Below are 21,876 nucleotides of genomic sequence, written 5' to 3' on the forward strand. Positions count from 1 at the left end.
GGTCATAGCTTCAGGTCTGGCAGGACCAAGCCTTACCAAAATTATACTTCTGAAAGGAAACTTTCCTGGAATTTGAAAAAGGAAATAAATTGCAATTATAAGAAAATTAATTTCAACCAACACTTGCTACATTTTAAAGAAAAGTACACCAAGAAGGATTTCATACCTAAAAGTCAAGGCATTCTGTTCTGCATGTATGATGTATCTGAATTTCCGTATTTCTCTGTCTTTCTGCTTGTCATCCATGTGTGGGAAGTCAGCATACTCAGATCCAACAGGAAAAGCATTGTAACCACATCCTACGAAGTACATGGCACCTGTTCCATCACAACTTCTCTATGAGAGTGAGCAAACCAACGGTTAGTTTCAACATTCTGAAAAGGCACTTTGCAATGTATTTTTGAAGCTTGCTATCATACTTTGTATAATGAATATTCATTCAATTTTCTTTTCTTTTCTTTTCTTTTGAGACGGAGTCTCGATTTGTCGCCCAGGCTGGAGTGCAGTGGCACCATCTCCACTCACTGCAAGCTCCGCCTCCTGGGTTCACGCCATCCTCCTGCCTCAGCCTCTGGAGTAGCTGGGACTACAGGCACGCACCACCACGCCCGGCTAATTTTTTGTATTTTTAGTAGAGACGGGGTTTCACTGTGTTAGCCAGGATGGTCTCAATCTCCTGACCTCGTGATCCACCCGCCTCGGCCTCCCAGAGTGCTGGGATTACAGGCGTGAGCCACCGCGCCCAGACAATTTTCTACAGTAAACTGAGTTATCAAAAAATATAATATCAGATCCTCCTACTGCAGTGTGATCTTGTCAAAGCAAAATTCCAAGAAGGCTGACCACCTCTCTAATCTATAATCCTAAGGAAGTCCTTGTTTTTTGCAATTAATTAAATACTATCTTACTTAACTCACAAATTATTTCACTTGATTCAGATATTACTTCCCAAATAAATTGTAAGATCCCGGAGAGCAGAAACCGTGTTTTATATTTCTTTTCTATCCCTTCAACATGTTTGAGTGTTCTGTACATAGCAGGTACTCAACAAGTGATGGTTAATTTGTTTTTTTTGTTTTTTTTTTTTTTTGAGACAGAGTTTCACTCTTGTTGCCCAGGCTAGAGTGCAATGGCGCGATCTCGGCTCACAGCAACCTCCGCCTCCCAGGTTCAAGCAATTCTCCTCCCTCAGCCTCCCAAGTAGCTGAGATCACAGGCATGTGCCACTACACTCGGCTAATTTTTTTGTATTTTTTAGTAGAGACAGGGTTTCTCCATGTTGGTCAGGCTGGTTTCGAACTCCCAACCTCAGGTGATCCACCCTCCTCGGCCTCCCAAAGTACTGGGATTACAGGCATGAGCCACCGCACCTGCATGTGATTGTTAATTTCTTATGTGCTCTGTGCCATGCTACTGGTTAGCAAGTCGAAAACTTTTAAATACTTTAAACAGAAAATTTCTGTTGCTGGGCTAAATATGTGCTATTGTGATTTAGTTGGAATATAAAAATGCATTTTCATCTTCAGTATTTATTGAACCTCTATTATATGCATATTATTACAGAACTTCTTACTTCAATGGCTTTCTTCTCTTTTAAAGAGAAACAGTAGTTAATATCAATGCTTTATCAATTATTAGAATGAAATATTTTATCAATGTTGTGTGTGTAATAGTTTGGAATATAGTATAAACCTCATAAATTTCAATGTGTTATAATTACTCATGATAATATCAACAGACTCGTTACTGTAGCAGCTTCATAAAAATCATGTAATAGTAAGCAAACAAAAGCCTGCAAACAAAATATTATCTCATTAATAAATCTGTTTGAACATTTACTAAATGTCAAACATCATGTTGATTTATTTATTTATTTATTTAGAGACAGGGTCTCGCTCTGTCACCCAGGTTTGACTTCCTGGGCTCAAGTCATCCTCCCACCTCAGCCTCCCAAGTAGCTGGGACCACAGGCGCATGTCACTATGCCTGGCTAATTTTTTCATTTTTTGTAGTGATGGGGTCTCACCATGATGCCCAGGATTGTCTTGGACTCCTGAGCTCAAGCAATCCTCCAGCCCCAGTCTCCCAAAGTGCTGGGATTACAGGCATGAGCCACTGTGCCCAGCCATACTGAGTTTTATATGCATGATTTCATTTGATCAATTCTTGAAACAACCTAAAGAGTGATACTATTAATATTACTGTTTTACAGATAAGGAAACTGAGGACAAGAGTGACTAATTATCTCGGGTCACAAAATGAGTAAGTAACATAGCCAGAATTCAAGCCCAGGCTACTTGACTCTAAGCCATGTGTCTTTCCATTTCACCGTGCTGCCTGCCGGCCTACTCTAGAGATAACTAGAAACTGACATTCTCCACAAAATTTTTAAGAACCAGATGTTAAGCCAAAAGACTGCTGAGCATTCGTGTACACACAAATGAGAGTTCCAACCACTGGCTAGACCTATGCTAGGTGCTGGAATACAACTGTAAACAAGACAGAGAGTCCCTACCCTCATGAGCCTTCTAGTCTGGGGAGGGTAAGAAATTGGACAGATAACTTTAACTGTGATGAATGTCACAGACAAGTTGTACAGAGTGCTATGGAATTTCTATCTGAGGAGCCTAGTATTCTAGTAGGAGTTAACAGTTGGGGTAGAGGTAAGTAGAGTTAAGAGGTATTTTGAAGGTGGAATCCATTGTGCTAGGTGATCGTATGTGTACAGTAACAGATGAGATGGTGACTACTAGCGAGGGAGAAGGTTAGCAGGGAAGATACTGGATGAGTTGAACTTGAGGAGTTTGTGAAACATCAAAGCAAATGGATTACTTTCTGTGAAGTCCTTGAGGCAAAATGTAGGCTCACCTTTCAGTCAGCTATATAGTTACTAAATATCTCTTGATTCTAGCCTCCTAACCCATCCCCACAACTCCAAGTCCTCATCTCTCTTTTATTAATCTCCCTATTTCCTCTCTAGCCCTACTTCATTCATTTATAATGCAAATCTGATCAAATCATTTCTCCACTTACAATATTCTTGGACTGCACTGTCCAATACAGTCGCCACTAGCCACATGTGGTTAGTCTAGATTGACAGGTGCTGCAGGTGTAAAATACACATAGAATTTTGAAGATTTAATATTTTTTAAATGCAGAATATTTCATTAGTAATTTTTATTGATTACAGGATTAAATATTTTCTTAAAATTAATTCATCTGTTTTCCTTTTAAAAATATGGCTCTGGCCAGGCGAGGTGGTTCACACCTGTAATCCCAGCACTATGGGAGGCCAAGGCAGATGGATTACGAAGTCAAGAGATTGAGACCATTCCAGACAACATGGTGAAACCCCATCTCTACTAAAAATACAAAAATTAGCTGGGCGTGGTGGCGCGTGCCTATAGTCCCAGCTACTTGGGAGGCTGAGACAGGAGAATTGCTTGAACCCAGGAGGCAGAGGTTGCAGTGAGCCAAGACTGCACCACTGCACTCCAGCCTGGCGACAGAGCGAGACTCTGTCTCAAAATATATATGTATATGGCTCCTAAAAATTTAAAATTCAGTTTGAGGCTTGCCTTTTCTCTCTACTGGTTAGTGCTATTCTATAGTATGTCACTGCCAGGATAAAGTCCAAAATCTTTACATGGGATATAGGGTTCTTCATGGTCCAGTCCAATTTGTTGCTTACTCTATGTGCCAAATCAGATGCATTTTCCCATATTCTCTCTCTCACTCCAATCTCTGTGTGTTATTCTCCTGGTCCCATTAACTTGCTCTGTCTGATTATATCCTCCTAATCTTCAAGAACATTATTAATATTAAGTATATTCAGGGCAGGCATGGTGGCTCACACCTGTAATCCCAGCACTTTGGGAGGCAGAGGAGGGTGGATTGCTTGAGGCCAAGAGTTCAAGACCAGCCTGGTCAACATGGCAAAAGTGGTGGTACATGCCTGTAGTCTCAGCTATTCAAGAGGCTGAAACATAAGAATCACTTGAACCCAGGAGGCAGAGGCTGCCAGTGAGCCAAGATTGCACCACTGCACTCCAGCCTGGGTGACAGAGGGGGACTCTGTCTCAAAAAAAAAAAAAAAAAAAAAAAGAATATTCACCAAGAATATTCATGTTATCCTCCTAGTCCTATTGACTTGCTCTGTCTGATGAAATTATCTTATTCTTCAAGAATATTAATATTATTAACATTAATAATATTCACCAAGAGTATTTACTCATTTTTCCAAGCAAAGGTTCCTCCTCTATGTTCTCATGATATCAGTTATAATTACACTTACATATCAGTTATTTTTTACTTCTACATCTCCATCAGTAAACTATGGGGCCATAAAATGTTATCTTTAATCCCCAGCATTCACTGTGGCACAGAGCCTAACCTGTAGAGTGTTAACAAATGTTTGCTGAATGAATGCGTCTATCTAGAAGATTGTTGAGGGAATGAGCAAATCTTTATAGATCTTCATAAATGCACCATTACAAAAATATTAATCTTAATGGTCAATAACCTGTAATGCACCAAAGACTGAACTATGTTTAAACAAAATCCAGGTTAAATATTTAAAGAATTGTTTTCGTACTTACAGATTTCCCTTCTGCCCAAATGACTGCCCCAACTCCTGTTTTATGATCCTCTGAAAGATATATGGCATTTAACTCAGTAAAAATTATGGTGTTAGTTTTAGAAATATATTTTTCCAAAAATAATAAAAACTTGTATCGAAACATACTTCATAAATGCAGCAGCAATTCTTGATATCTTCATTAATTACAGAAAAGTATTAAACACTTTTAAGTATGGAATGTGGGAGCTAGGTACCAAATAACTAGAGAGAGTCACTACCAACTCAGTCACACATACGTATGTGGAGGCCACTAAATGGCAATGTCCACAGTCAGTTCCCTCAAAGCTGTAGCCAGGACTAAGTGCAACTTCATTGATTCTCCATTAACAAGCCGGTTTCTAAACGACTACTTCTGATAGATGATAAAATTGAATAACAGTTTCAGAACTAATGGATTTTGTGTAATAACTGTTCACAACAACCAAATTTGTCTTTTCTCAGTATTATTTATACTCTAATCATGGAAAATATATCTTATGAAAATGTTCTCGCTAAGAAAAAAGTTCAAACTTCTCATACAAACATAAATAAATCTTTATGGATCTATCTATCTATCTGTTGCTAGAAAATACACATGAAGAGAATTCTGATTTAAACAAAATGTTGTCCTTTCCCTGACTTTCAGTTTACCTTGAGGGAAAGCAAGTTAATGACATCTTGCCCATGTCTAAATCAAATAGCAGAAGTTATAAACAAACATAAGATTGTAATTTCCCTGTAGAACCAAAACCTTTGCAAAAGTAAAGCTGTACTTCTTAAAACGATTAATCTGAAACAGAAAATTAAAAAAATAGAAATTCTACATATTAAGGATTTACTTTTTCCTTCTATACAATGTTGAGTTTCAAATTTCTAAGACAAATTACACTAATTAGGAAAACCATAGTATTTATCAAAATCTTAATAAGGGACTTAGGTAGTTAAGTGGCATATTTACACATAGAAAATAACAATTATCTGTGAACTTACCCTAGGGCATTTTCATTTTGGGGAGGATTAACTGAAACTGTGGTTTCACTCTACAATTTCCTAAAAGTGAATCCCTCCAATGATAACATTTTTAAATACCTACTTTCCAGTAAAGGTACAAAGAAAATTTGTGCCACAATTGCATTAAAAACTACAATGAATGTCTTATTAAGAGGTTAACTTTAAAACAGTTATGATACTCTCATAAAATTTCCCATCTCAAATTCAAGCAAGCTCTGGTTTTCAAAATTATACCACAAAGCATTTGTATAATTTATGTTAAACATGTTTATTCATGATCTCATTTTTACCCTAAAGGTAAAGCAGATAAAATTTCCATTTCTAGATGCAGAAACAGGCAAAGAAATATGCTAAAACTTAGCCCTCTGGATCCAACTTGCTTGGCCTTTCCTCCACCTTGCACCATGACATAAAGAATTCCTTGACACAGCCTGGCCAACATAGTGAAACCCCGTCTCCACTAAAAATACAAAAATTAGCCAGGTGTGGTGGTGCATGCCTATAATCGCAGCTACTTGGGAGGCTGAGGCAGGATAATTGCTTAAACCTGGGAGGTGGAGGGTGCAGTGAGTCAAGATCGTACCACTTCACTCCAGCCTGGGGGACAGAGAAGGGCTCCATCTCAAAAAACAAGAAAAAAGAAATCTTTGACAAAAATTTCCATTTATTGAATGCCTCTTATGTTCCAAGTACTGTGAGAACTGAGGATGCAGTGGTGAGGGAAACTGTAGTCCCTTCCTCATACGACTTACAGTTGGATGGTGAAGGAGAACAGCAACAAGGAAACAAACAGTACTTTATGTGCTGTGCTCTGAAGGAAATGAACGAGGCTGAACGGCAGAGTGCATGGGATGACTTCCTTCTATAGAGTAGAGGGAAAAGGGATTTTGGTGTAAACAAAATTGGGTTCCTTCACAGACCTTTAGAGTTTAACATGAGTGGGCAAGAATACAAATCAATGGCTTTATGCTCATTTCTAAGGTAAGTGGCAGAAGTTATAAACATAAGATTATATTTGCCTGCAAAACCAAAATCTTTAAAGTTTTATTTTTGCATAAATCTAAAATGAAAAAACAAAACCAGAATAAAAATTCTCCCTATTAAGAGCCCCCTTTTCTACCATCAACACTGCATGTTTTTAATGTTATGTTTCTTAGTCACAGAAGCCACTTTTTGTGTTTCGGCCTGGGGACAGACTAAACCTTGTTAGGAGGGAAAAAAAAATGTGATTTTTCCATCAGCATGCAGCTCTACTGCCTAGCTAAGGTTAGTTACATCAACAGAACATTCTTTACTACTTGTCTTTTAAAATAGGAATAAATTTTCATCCATATAAAACAGATTTGATGTCACCCAGCACTCAGGCTGGTGACAGATGAGGTAATTTCTCAAAAATCTTTTCATGTCTATAATTTTTACAGAAATTGCTCCCTATGATCTAGTCATTCACAGCGTTTTCTCTGTACAACTTTGAAGGAAAGGTCAACTTACGATCACTGAGTCAAATTCCTGGGGCTCTTTGATCACTGAAAATCAGAGGGGAACTTTTTGTTCTGGAACACAAGTGTGGTTATTTCAGCTCCCAATCCTGTGGTCATGTCAGTGTCCAAGGTGCTCCACAGACCTCTTGCATCAAAATTACTGGATGCTTGTTTTTAAAATTAAAAAAAAAAAAAAGAGGCAACTCCTGGCTTCCATGGAAGTCCCCTAAATCAACCTCTCTGAGAGAGGCAGGTAAGATTTAGGAATCTGCATTTCTCCTGAGCTCCACCTTGATTCTCAGGCATACTCATATCTGAGAACCACTGAGTTCTGTTTTAAAAGTTAACTTTTTTGATTACTCCAGCCTACTCTTATCATCAGCACTGTGGTCCAGGAGGAAAGCGTAATCCTTAGCTTTGGAAAACACCTAATCTGATGGGAAAGCAAGACATGAAGAGATCACAACTCAATACTTAAACCAGATAGATAAGACGTGATGCCTTCCTCCTGCTTTGCCCCCCAAGAATCTAAACACATTCTTTCCACTTTTTTGCTACCTCCAGGTATTCTAGAAACATACTTTTGGAACTCCTGGCCTCAAGCAGTCCTCCTGCCTCAGTCTCTCAGTGCTGGTATTACAGGCGGCAGTCACCACACCTGGCTAGTAACATACTTTTCATGACATCTCTATGGCTCCTCTTTATTCATCATTCAAAAAGCAATTATAAGCAACTACTTTCAATTCATTTTAGAACTCTGTTGTTAGAGGTTTTGGAATTCATTTTAATCATATGTACATTTTTAAATGAAATGGTATCTTCATCTATTAATCAGGGAGAAATGAGGTCATCAAGCCAAACTGAATAATGTGAAATTAAAGCTTAATTGGAAGCACACTGTATCATAGGGATATCCACCAATGTTAAATGAGATACATATATAAATCACCAAGCTCAGTGCTTGACACATAGTAGGTGTTCCATAAACTGTCATTGTTATTATTTATCAAGGAAGAATTACAGGCCCAGAGTCCCTGATTTGAAATCTCTTACATCAAGTTTTTTTGAATTTTGATGCACTTATTTTGTGATCAAATCTGACCCAAACTGAATTATTTATAGCCTTCAATTATTCTGCTGAGAGAAAATATTCCTACTTTTTTCACTCTGTATGTATTCATGTGATTATAGGGTACTGTCCCAGACCCCATTGGGAGTTCTATATAACAGTATATGTACCATATTACCTTTTAAAAATCTGGATTGGCATTGGTAGCTCATGCCTGTAATCCCAGAACTTTGGGAGGTTGAGGCAGGAAGATTGCTTACGCCAAGGAGTTTGAAACCAGCCTGGGCAACACAGTGAGACATCTCTACAAAAAATAAAAAAGTGGCTGGACATGGTGGTGTTCACCTGTAGTACAAGCTACTCAGGAGGCCGATGTGGGAGGATTGCTTGAGGCTGAGAGGTTGAGGGCTGCAGTGAGCCATGAGTGCCACTGCACTCAGCCAGGGCAATAGAGTAAAACCCTGTCTCAAAAAAATAAAATAAAATCTGAAAAGTTCTGAATTCCTTTTCATCTGGCTCCAAAAATTTTGCATAAGGGATTGTGGACCCTTTATCTTTGGATAAAAAGATTTGTTTTATCCATTCAACACACATTGTGTTTAGTGCTAAGGAAAAAATGATTAAGACATGGTTTCTTCCCTGGAAGAGTGCACAGTGGAGTACAGTGAGTTACAGAGGAGTTGCACCCTATTCAGGATTTGAGTTCCATGTAAACAAAAAAAAAATCACCAACAATTAACCTTGAAAAATCTTTTAAATTGCCCATGAAGTGCCTAAGCAGGGCTTTATGTACAAAATTCTGCATAATAGTGGATATATTTAGAATATAAAATATAACTATACAGTAGAGTATCTAATAAAGAATATAAATGCAAACGTATACATACTGCATCTTTAAACACTGGAATCATAGCTGGTATGATAAGGTGTTGTATAGAAGCAAGAGGTACTAAGATCCAGTAAAACAACAGCAGATTCACATCTCCCTCTTACTCTGGAACACAGGCAGGGTTCTGCTGAATTCTAATTAGTGAAGGGTAATTAGCGAATTATAGCTACAACAGCTGTTCCCATTTATGTTTTCTGTCTTTTTGAATGGTTTACAGAAAAATTCTTTACAAAGCTGGAGTTGGCAAAGAAACAAATATATAACCCACAATAGAAGATAATTACATGAAACCAGACTTTTACACAATGCAATTGTTTGGGGTCACATAATGTGTGCCTACAGAATCAAAATCTTTAATAAGAATTGAGCAATTATTAACTCTGCTGAACATCAGAACACCCTGCAGAACTTTTAAAAACATAGACCTTGGCCATATTTGGTTAGGGACATGGTTTAATAGGTCTGGGTTGGGGTTTGAGCATCTGTACTTTTTATAAATGTTTCGATGGTGATTCTGATTTGCTGCCAGCTGAGAACCTCCCTTCTGTTGACTACTGCAGACCAGCAGCATCTGTAGAGACCCTTTCTGATGACTTTCTCTTCTTTCTTGGGATAATTTTTAAATGCTACTGCAGTACACTCCTCAAACAAATCTTACTCTACTGCTCCTCCTGCCTATGTTTTTCCTCTTTATTTCAAAGATGCATTTTAAAAAGTGATCATGACTCTATGTTGAGAAATCTTACATCAGGTAAGATGTGAAAATACTGTTCCATGTTTGGAAATACAGATGCTGTCTTTTACCATAACAAAGAAAAATTCCAAGTAATATTTTCCTTTTCCAAATATACAACTTAATAGAATACAGTAAAAACGTTTGATTTCTCAACTTGCTGATTGAAGACATACCAGCAACTGGAAGAATCTGCAATAATCACCATTCCTTTACCTTGATTCTATTAGTTATTTTGAATTAATGTTAAAGATTTTTAAAACTTTTTGTTAAGTATTCAGTACATCAAAATATTGAAGAGTTAACAAAAATGAGTAATTTTGGTTTTCTCCTTTTTCTTTTTTTTTGGAGACAGAGTCTTGCTCTGTCTCTGGAGCTGGAGTACAGTGGTGCTATAGTAGCTCACTGCAACCCCAAACTACTGGGCTCAAGCAATCTTCCTGCTTTAGCTTCCCAAGCAGCTGGGACTACAGGCACGCACCACCACACACCACCATGCCCAGCTAATTTTTTTTGTATTTTTTGTTAGAGTCGAGGTTGTGCTATGTTGTCCACGCTGGTCTTGAACTCCTGAGCTCAAGCGATCCTCCTGTCTCAGCCTCCTCAAGTGTTGCAATTACAGGCATGAACCACTGCACTGGGCCTCTCCTTTCTCTTCTTGTCCTACCTTTAGTGGAGGGCTCAAGGAACAGTGAAATCATAAAAGCAAGAAGCAGAAAGAAGGGCCTAGATTAATGAGGCCCTGATGTAGAAATGTGGTACTGAATATAAAGCCACAAGGAATCCCAAAACTGCTGGGAGAAAGAGTTGTCTACCTAAGGGACTCACTAACTTCTCTATACTGTATGAACAGCAAAACTTTAGTAACTATGAGTAAATGAACTCTACTATAAATGAGACGAACACTTTAGAGACAAATACAACCCAACCAATCAGCCCCAATTTACGATCTATGTAACTCACCAGTTCGATATGCCAATAACCTGGCCTGAACCATGCAGTGCCTTGCAATTTCCTGTGGCAAACTTTGATTGTGAATTTCATTAATCTGTTCTGGATTGCTACAGTAAAATCCGAAGTGTTTAAAGTTCGGCACACTGGAAGCTACTGTGGCCAAAAGTAGGATAAGGTCTTTCATGTTTTGCCTTAGATTGCTAAAGTATGGATTTTCACAGAGGTTCTCCAAACCTATAGTCATCAGTATTTGCTTATGCATTTCTTCATTTGAAACCAAAAATAACATTTCATATTCTTTTATTCTTTCTTGTTTACATTCATAATAAAAGTCAGTGTTAGCATCCGGCAATGTTTTTGTAATTTTTTGAATAAAGTCACATTTGTAAGAGGTCTCCTCTACAAACTGCACCATATAACACACCAAAGGTTGAAGTAAGACACACACATGGGCCCGACTGTTTGACTTCAATCTTTCCACTGCTTTGGCATCTAACTTTGCATCTTCAGAACTAGAAGCCTCCGTAAGCAAACTTATTTCTGGATCAGCAGGCCAATATGAAATTCGGTTAACTCCAGCTGAAATACAAAATATGAAAGATAATTATGAGATACATACTGAATTTAGGGTTTTCATGATAAAATCCACCCTATCATTGCAGTATATCTAGAACCCTCAATATAATAAATGTCTATTACCAAGTCACCTATTATATAGCCTGAAGGTTGGCAAACTACCACCCACAGGCCAAATCCAGTCCACTGCCAGTCTTTGTACAGCTCACAGGTTAAGAATGGGTTTTACATTTTAAAATATTGGACAAATCAAAAGAACATTTTGTGACACATCAAACTGTAGGAAATTCAAATTTCAGTGTCCATAAATAAACCTTTATTGAAACACAGACACACACACCCATTCACTTATATAGTCTTTGGGTGCTTTCGCGTGACAGAGTTGAGTAGCTGTGATGGACACCACATGGCCTGCAAAGTCTAAAATATTTATTATCTGGCCTTTTCAAGAAAAAGTTACTCAGCCTCTAACACAGTTCCTGGGAATGCATTTGTGGAATTACTGGTGTTGTGAAGTGTGATCTCAAAGCCCAGCGCTAAAACTATATACTCAAAGAGTCCTCCATGGTGCCATGGCTGTTTTTTAAAATGTTACAGGGAACAACTAATATTGCCTAGAGTTTTCTATCTGGAATAAATACTTCTTCCATGCATTAAAAATGTTCCTGTCCACAGACTGAGAATTCTTCTGAGAATCCATTCTAGGAAAATATTCTAAATATAGAGAAGAAATCTCATGCATGCACAGCATTCTTTAAAATAGCAAGCAAAAATGTTAAACAAAAAACCAAAACCCAAAAACCTAAATGACCAAAATAGGGGAATGTTTGAATTAATTATGGTCCTTCTCATAATAAAACAGTTATCAAAAATGTCCACAAAGAATTTATAACATGAAAAAATTCTTATGTGATGTTGGGATGGTGTTTGAGGAAAGAATTTATAACATGAAAAAATTCTTATGTGATGTTGGGATGGTGTTTGAAGGGCAATATTAACTTTCCAAAGCTCACAAAATTAAAGACAAAACAACAAACTAAACATCATTTTTCAATCAGTGTGACAAACGAAAGGTTAGTAATGTTTAATATACAGAAAATATTTCAATTCATTAGAGCACATATGAATTGACAAGAATAAGGCCTAAAGAAAGACAAAAAGATATGAACAGACAATTTGTAAAAGAGAAAACATAACAGGATAACAAACGTGAAAAAAATATTTTAATTTATATTTGAAATGGAACGATGAGATGCCTTATACATAGTTAAGTACACAAATGTTCATCAATTAATGAACAGTTTACAACAAAGAGACCCCTTTGCTATTACTGCATGTCATTTCAGCTAGGAGAGACTTTTTTTTGTAATTGTACCCAGAAGCAAATAGAAAGATAGCCCACAGAATGTTCTACCCTTCAAAATAATTGATGAACTAAAAAGTCTAAGTTAAACAAATGAACATTCTATCCACTCCCTGGTACTCCTGACTCACTGTGGCTTATGCTACAAAGCAATTTTGAAGGCCTCAAACCTCATATCAGAGTGTTTCCTCTGGTAGCATTTCACCTTCCCTCTGTTCGAGTTCTCATAATCCATTTCCTAACCAGCAGTGATGGTAAACCTTTCATCTAGGCATCTTAGTTGCTCCCAGTAATCCTGATTTAAGAAGAGGGGGAAAATCCTCTTTAGACAGACATTTGTGTATTAGTGGCAAATGCTAAAGCACAGTTTCTCAAATTTTTTGATCTCAGGATTCCTTAACACTCTTAAAAATTATTGAGGACCACAAAGAGCTTTCATTTATGTAAAATATATCTACTGATATTTATTGTACTTGAAAATTAAAACAAAATTTAAAATATTTATTAATTCATTAAAAATAACAATAATCTGTTATACATTAATATAAATAACATTAGCTTTATGAAAAAAATATTTTCCAAAACAAAAACTTGTAAGAATGAGATTGTTTTAAATTTTTACAAATATCTTTAATATTTGGCTTAATAGCAAAAGGAAAACTAATAGTTATCAGTTTCACTGGAAAATTAAGAAGAATGGAAGGACAAAACTGAGCAGCAGAATTCATATAGACATTTAAATTTAAATATTAAAAGCCCAATTGAGATTTTCAGGGAGGGTTTGTTTTGCCCTTTGGCCTCATGAATGGGTTTCATGAAGGGTTTCATGAATGGGCTTCGGTGGCCTATAAACTCTGTAAAATTCTATTCTAAATTTTGCACATTTAATTTGTTCGGTTAATTCCAGAAGACATTTCAAACACTTTTCTTACATCATATAATAAAAGTACTTAAATAAATTGACAATTATAAAAATAGATCAGTGAAATGCACCTGATATTTTAATAAAAAATGTTTTCAGAAATAGATAAGTGAAAGCTGAGTGTTTCTTTGATAGATTCCCCTGTACTATAGGAGTGATAATTGCAGCTATTGCAATAGTAGTAATTGTTAAATGGATACTAATGAATAGCATAGCATAGTGGGTAAGAGTTTATATAGCACAGGCTCTAGAATCAGATTAAGTAGGTTCAAATACCAGTTCTGCCAGTAACTTAAATGATGTTTATTAATGTTTATTAAATTTAAATAAAAATAACTTGCCAGCAAGTTAAATAATGTCTCCCAATCTCAGTTTCCCTATTTGTAAAATGGGGGAAATAATGGTAGCTAACTCATAATTCATTATGAATTCAGTGAGTTAAACTTGAAAAGACTTATTACAGTAGCTGGCACATAAAGACTTGATAGTAGTTTATATGGATGCTATCTCATATTAGCATATATAGAATTAATAGTGTATCACTATACCTTTTTTTTTTTTTTTAAATAGAGACCAGTCTGTCACTCAGGCTGGAGTGCAGTGGTGACATCATTGCTTACTGTAACTTCTAACTCCCATACTCTACCAATCCTCCTGCTTCAGCCTCCAGATCGGCTGTGATTGCAGGTGTGCACCACCACACCCAGCTACTTTTTTTTTTTTGGTAGAGACGGGGTCTTGCTATGTTGCCTAGGCTGGTCTTGGGCTCCTGGCCTCAGGCGGTCCTCCCACTGGCCTCACAATGTTGGGATTGCAGGTGTGGGCCACTGCCCCTGGCCTGTACTATGCTATCAATTCCATATATGGAACGGTATTTTCCCTTTCAGAGCTCTTTAAAGCTCTGCAGAAGATTTACATGTGTTTATAGAGCTAAGAGAAATCAGAGAATGGAAACTGAGTGTGTAATAGAAATTTAACTCTTCATGTTATATAATCATGCATAATTTCTATCTTCATTCTCTGAAGTTGCCTAGAGCACCATCACAGCTAGGAAACTTCCATCGTGAATTACCTTATTTCCAAAACCAAGTACCCAAATAATTGTCTCAAGAGAGGAAAGACAAAACTATTACAAGCTAAAATATTTGGGGATTTGTGTGGCTTGAATAGGGCACCACAAAGTTTTATAATGTCTGATCTAGCCCTGTGCCTAACAGTTTATTTAAATCTTAATGCTAATGTTAATTAGCTCCCAGGTGGTTGACCTTATAGGAAAACACTGTGGTATTTTAATGTGGTAAACATGTGAAGGCCTATGGCTCAGTTAGTCACTCCCACAACTTTGAGCTGTGGGTCTTACTGGTGGAAGGAACTGTAACAGGTCTTCGCTCTTGTCATTAGATATCAGAGAACTGAAATTGGTTGGAATTGTAAGCAGTGAATAGATGTGTTGTTAGAATGATTCCATCACTTATACATTGCTTAAAATTCTAATAAAGTAACTTGCTTTGTAAAAAAAAAAAAAAAAAAAAAAAATTGGCTTAATAGAAAACAGCTGGATGCTCAAATTTGCTTCTGTTTTCAATCTGTTGCAATATGTTGTTTTCACTGAAGTACATGAAAATTATCTGGCCTCATACAGATATGTGGTTGAAAAAGGAGTATTTTAACAGCCATTTCAGACACTTGTGAATATTCTTCTTTGGCACTACATAAAAATGGGATAGTTTCTTAAATGTTAGTTACAACGTAGAATCTGAAACCTTATCAACACACTTTTTGAACTGTTAGGTTAAAGTCCATTGGTCTGTCTTGCACTTAGAATGGCTTTTACTCATGCATGATTTTGTAGCATTGTGCATTGGTCATCTGGAAAATAATGATTTACTGATTCCACAATATTTAAAAAAAATCCCATTCATTAATATCGCCACCAATCCCATCAAAAGAGTCTAAGTGGTAAGATGCTGTCAGGCTCATAATGGAGAATATGAGTTTTCCAAAATTCTAATTTTCACTTGTAGCTCAAATTTTATCACTGGCAATAAAAAATGTCAGTTGTTTATCTGAAAGTGACAGGTTCACTATAATTTCAAGAAAATATCTGCCAAATATCCAAGTCTAACCACTGTCAGTTCATGATATTCCATTAAAAAAGTAGATAATTCAGTCTGCAACTCAAACAATCACATACATGGTTTTCCTCAAAGCCATCTTCATATCTTAGGTCTGTAGCAAAAGCACTTTATACCCACCTCCTGTTTCCTCAGACAGAATATTAAAAAGATGCAGACTCAAGTTGGGATTTAATAAAATTAATACTTTTTACTGTTTCATCAAGGACCTTCTTATGTAAAACTGGTTTTCTTTTTTCCCTCTGAGTGCAGTGAAGAGTACAATGACTACCAGTGTGGTATGGCACCACTGTCTTGATTAATGATATGGAAACAGGCCGGGTGTGGTGGCTCACGCCTGTAATCCCAGCACTTTGGGAGGCCAAGGTGGGCAGATCACGAGTCAGAAGTTTGAGACCAGCCTGACCCACACAGTGAAGCCCTGTCTCTACTAAAAATACAAAAATTAGCTGGGCATGGTGGTGCGCACTTGTAATTCCAGCTACTCAGGAGGCTGAGGCAGGGGCATCACTTGAACCTGAGAGGCAGGGGTTGCAATGAGCTGAAATTGTGCCAATGCACTCCAGCCTGGGCAACAGAGTGAGACTCCCTCTAAAAAAAAATGAAATAAAAATAAAGATACGGAAACAGTAGTTTTACCTATCATTGTTTTGGTACCATTAGTATGAATGTACTGTTTTTGTTTTTGCTTTCTGGGACAGGGTCTTGCTCTGTGGCCCAGGCTGGAGTGCACTGGTGAGGCGGGATCACAGCTCACCGCAACCTTCGCATCCCAGGCTCCGGTGGTTCTCCCACCTCAGCCTTCCAAGTAGCTGGGACCACAGGCACATACCACCATGCCTAGCTAATTTTTCTATTTTTAGTAGATAAGGGGTTTCTCCATATTGCCCTGGCTGGTCTCAAACTCCTGGGCTCAAGCAATCCACTTACCTCAGCCTCACAAAAGATTGGGACTATAGGCATGAGCCACCATGCCCAGCCTGAAGGTAGTGTTATTATGAAAATAACACTGACATCGTGGACCATCAGGAGTCCACAGACCACACTTGGAGAACCACTGTGCTACATTTGCCTTGTAACTGAGGTAACAGCAATTCTAACTAAAGTAATCTAGCTATAGCACGGGGTTCAGCCATGCTCCCTTCCTAAGGTAACTAAATATAATACATAAGCCTAATCTAACATAGCAATTTTGCTTATATTTTGTCCAACACCAATATACAAGCATTTCCATTGTAGATCCTTGCTGACTTTCCATACTTCATTATCTTTCTTGTCAGGATGAAATGTCTTAAGACATCAAGCAGTGAACTGCACTCTCCTATTCTTCCCTCGAATTTGCGGCTCCAAGGCTATTAAGACTGCTTTCAGCACAGTTAGCTCAGCACAAAGCACGACTATCTTTCATTCATTTTTCTCCCTTGATCTAGAACAGTTCAGCCAACAAATGTTTTGGTTCTTTCACATTCTTTCATTTCTGTATCAACATCATCATCTGAATCCTATTTTATACCTTGCCTAATGCAATGGTCTACTAATCAAGCTCCCAATCTCTAATGTCTCCCTGTTCCAATTCAATAACAGCAATAACAAAAATTTCAATCATGTTACATCTTTCTCAAGAATCTTCAATGTCTCCACGTTGCCTACAAACAGGAGCTGTAGGACAGTTGAACACGAGAGATAAAACACATGTCCAATCTGCCTGGTTAGTTGGGAAAAGGAGAAAAAAATGCCACCACCACTTTCATACCTATTTTCTCAATGTATTGGTAATTGTAGTTGAGAATATAGAATACAATCACTACCACAGATACCTACCTGCTCAAAACACTTGTTGCAGGCCAAGAGGTTTCTAGCCACATGACCCATTTCTTCTAGAAGTTCTGCCATTTATAGCTCAAGGCACTGACCTTGACATAGATCTGATCATTACTCTCAAGGCTTTGATGTAAATAAAAATAGCTCTTTCTCACAACAGGCCTAGGAACTCTGTTCTATAAGATAAAGTCCAAAGGCCCTACAGTTCTTCAAAGTTCTCCACTATCATTATAATTCATCTGCCACTATTCTCCAAGAATAATTCTCCATTTCAAATACTAACCCTAGAACCTTGCTTCTTACAACTTGATGACTCCATATGCACTGTTCCCCCTGACCAGGAATGTGTTCCTCTTCCACTACCTATGACGCATCAAGATCAAGCTTAATCCCTAGCCCTTCATAATATGGCAGTCTGCAGGGATCACTATTTCTCCTCTAAGACCAAATACCACTTACAACCTGTATCACTGATTTGGTACTAGATAATGCATCATATTAAATTGTTATTTTGGCCCCCAAATAACACCTTGAGGGTAAAGATTAGGAAACACATTAGTTTTTTTGTTTTTTGATCTGCCATGATGCCTATGCAACAGGATGCATACTTTTTAAATGAAAGAATGGTTGGCATATACCTGGGTGCAAAACAGAATCATAAGCACAGAGAGGTTTAGTGAATAGCCTGGTGTGGATGGACGGCTATACATTAAAAATTTGTGTTCCTCCTTCCAAAATGTAGAGTAGTCACTGAAAGACAGTTGCCCAGTGGGAACAACAGTTCTCACAACAGATGAGAACAGAAATGATGTATGTGACTTCCAGGTCAGGGTTTTAAGAAGCAGGTTCACCCTCTCTACTCATTCTTTCTCAGTCTGCCTCTGGATACAGAGGACTCAAAGCCCTAGAAATGACAACAGCAATGAGACAGAAGATGCCTAGCCCAGCAATCAACCACATGGAGAAAGCTGCCTGCTGTTTAGCAACACATGCGTTGGACTATTATACAAATGATAAATATCTAGTACCCTAAGCCACTGAAATTTTGTTTTGTTATAGCAGTTAGCATTAGTCTACTAAGTAATTAGTCTACTATACTAATTACTCATACACTGAGGGTCATTTAATAGGTTAGTAGACATGAATGACACCAGAATCCATGTTTTCTGATGTTTACTCTTATAATGTATCAAATTGTCTTCAGATATATATTTATATATTTTTTATTTTATTTTTTAGAGATAGGGTCTTGCTCTGTCACTCAGGCTGGAGTGCAGTGGAGCGATCAGAGCTCACTACAGCCTTGAACTCCTGGGCTTGAGCAATTCTCCTGCCTCAGCCTTCTGAGTAGCTGGGATTACAGGTGCAAGCCATAGCACCTGACTTTCAGATATGTATTTCTAAATTATCTCTGTGGTATTTAGCAAATGTGTTCCCACCACTGCTCTCAGACAAATGCTCTTTCCTTCTTCTTTTTTTGGAGACAGGGTCTTGTTCTGTCACCCAGGCTAGAGTGCAGTGGCGCAATCATGGCTTACTATATCCTCGAACTCCTGGGCTCAAGCAATCCTCCCACCTCAGTCTCTCAAGTAGTGAGGACTACAAGCATGCACCACCATGCCTAGCTAATTTATTTTTTGTAGTGATGGGGTCTCCCTGTGTTGCACAGGTTATTCTTGAACTCCTAGGCTCAGGCGATCCTCCTGCCTTGTCCTCCCAAAGTGCTGGGATGACAGGCATAAACCACCATGCCCATCCCAGATAAATACTCTCAATCCCCAACAAACCATTTTCTGCACTTACCATTTACAATCATTTTCAAACAAGCAGAACATGGTTTTCTGGAAAAATAAAGATCACAGTTTTTCAGCCTTGACCCATGTTTAATAAGAGCAATCTGCCCGGCATGTAAATCTTCACTAGAACAGTGGAGACCAACAATTTTCATGTTTTTCACCACCACAAGACCAGTTCTCTTTACCTACATTAAGATATAAAATAACAACTTATTAGTTATAACACCTAATAATCACATTATGGATTATACTTGAATTATTAATAAAATGGAAGTTTTGTTTAATTCTTTATCTAAACAGAGTTTGTACAAAGCACATTTCTCATTAGATCCAAAAAGCTTCTGAAACTTTAGTGTTGACTTTAGGCCAGAAATTTTCTAAACCTAAGCTCTACTAATCAAACGATTAAGCATGTAATTATCATTAATTTGTTCTAGTGAAAGATTAGATACATTATAACCTAGTAAAAGACAAGAACTAGGTCAATTTGACTTGTTTCTTATAGCATTGAGTGTAGTACCATTTAGTATTAAGCTTCTAGATGGTAATAAAGAATATAAAGCCCTGATTTTACACATGGATAAGTAAAGCCCAGAAAGTTTACATGACTTTCTGAAAGACGCACAGATGGTAAAAGGCAGATGGTAAAGCAGAGGTCATCTTAAATTCCAAAATATTTTAGATATTGACCAAAGTAAAGATAATTCTCAATTTCTTTCTAGAAACTACTGGCTGTATCAATTTTTAGCACTATGGCAGTCTAGACAACTATAGTTGGGTCCTACCTCCTACTATAGGTAAGTTATAACAACAAAAAGAAGGAAGACATACCATCAAGTGTCAAAAAGGATGAGAGAACTTGACGTCAGAGCAGTGAGCATGAGCTATCCTAGCAGTATTCCACGGAGAAGGGACTGGCTGAGCCTGATTTAAGCCCTGCAGACTGTGGACTGACTGGGGTTCTAAGCACTTCCAGTGGATCTCTTTGAGTGAAGGTTTTGTGTTACTATTGAACCTAAAGTGTCTCAACTTAAGCAAATATTAATCAAAGCTGGTATAACAATATCAGATAAAACAGACTAAGGTAAAAAAAAAAAAAAAGTCAGTTCTGCATAAGGCACAAAATAATCTATGTTGTTTTCACAGCAAAAGCCTCTGAAGTAAGGAATGTAAGCCTGATCCTTGGGCTTGGGACTGACTGTTACATGAGGGGAGCTTGGGCTGAGGAGAGGTTGGCCCTATTCCCATCCCCTTCCAAAGGGATTTTACCCTATACTTATTCTCCAATGCAGCATATCTGAAATCACTTTAAGGATCAGACCAAAGCGATATTAACTAGTCAAGTTTCAGTTTCGATTTTGAGTATAAGTGTTTGAAATTATGAAGAAAAATTTGTAAAATATCTAAAAAAGAAGGAACAGAGAAGCTTTTATGGAATTCCATTTCTGAGTTAACCATCTCCTAAACTAGAAAGACATTTAAAAAGGAATACAAAAATCTCTGCTTTACAAAATATATACCTAAGAATGTATGTAAAATACGAAAAACCTATCTATATCGGCTTTTAAAATAAGCTTTAAATTGACCTTGAATTTGTGAACACTTTCCCCTCCCTACCAAAATTTCTAGAGTTTTATACTCCTCAAATGCAAAGTATATATTATTATTGATTTCTGAATACTTTGAATAAGTTTGTTTGTTTATTTGAGACAGAGTCTCTGTCACCAGGCTGGATTGATTGATTGATTGATTGATTGATTGAGACGGAGTCTTGCTCTGTCGCCCAGGCTGGAGTGCAGTGGCGTGATCTGGGCTCACTGCAAGCTCTGACTCCCGGGTTCACGCCATTTTCCTGCCTCAGCCTCCGGAGTAGCTGAGTAGCTCCCACCACGCCCGGCTAATTTTTTGTATTTTTAGTAGAGACGGGGTTTCACCACGTTAGCCAGAATGGTCTCGATCTCTGGACCTTGTGATCCACCCGCCTCGGCCTCCCAAAGTGCTGGGATTACAGGCGTGAGCCACCATGCCCGGCCAGTAAGTATCATCATGGAAAAGAAGTAATGCTGCCTCATCAAAAGATCTTGACAGAGCTCCTGTTGTTAAGTTGAATCAGTGTGACCAGTGGAAGTGGCTGCAAGGGAATGATTTCAGCTTTAGATTTTCCTAGTTAAGCAGACAGAAATAAAGCCAGAATAAAACATAAAAAAAAAATTGTTCCTATTAAGTGAGAAGCATACTCATCAACCTATTTGTTATTAGAACCACCTTTTGGGTCGAGTTGATCACTTTTTTGTCTAGAGTCCTTCTCACCTCAGAAAATATGTTTTTTCATTTTGTATTTAGGTAAGGCCAAAATATCAAGTTTGAGACAAAGATTTTTCCATCTCAAACTCAACAAAACAAATAAAAGCTCAAGCTGCATTCCATTTCGGCACTTCCATTTACCGTAAATCCCAGAGGACTGAATCTTTTCAGTGAATCACTGCTCTGAATTTGATTTTGCTTCCC

At 37.7% G+C, this 21,876-nt stretch overlaps 1 protein-coding gene across 1 annotated transcript in view; it reads right to left on the reverse strand.

The window, feature by feature from the left end:
- CDADC1 (cytidine and dCMP deaminase domain containing 1) overlaps nucleotides 1–21,876 on the reverse strand; it is a 48,970-nt gene that overhangs the window by 15,522 nt on the left and 11,572 nt on the right. The window contains exons 4-7 of the mRNA XM_023187366.3: nucleotides 19,376–19,553; nucleotides 10,765–11,334; nucleotides 4,599–4,648; nucleotides 167–336 (exon numbers count right to left, since the gene is read on the reverse strand). Coding sequence (XP_023043134.1) covers nucleotides 167–336; nucleotides 4,599–4,648; nucleotides 10,765–11,334; nucleotides 19,376–19,553 — 968 coding nt within the window. The remainder of the gene's footprint in view (nucleotides 1–166; nucleotides 337–4,598; nucleotides 4,649–10,764; nucleotides 11,335–19,375; nucleotides 19,554–21,876) is intronic.

Source organism: Piliocolobus tephrosceles, chromosome X (genome assembly GCF_002776525.5).
Source record: "Piliocolobus tephrosceles isolate RC106 chromosome X, ASM277652v3, whole genome shotgun sequence".
Classification (NCBI taxonomy): domain Eukaryota; kingdom Metazoa; phylum Chordata; class Mammalia; order Primates; family Cercopithecidae; genus Piliocolobus; species Piliocolobus tephrosceles.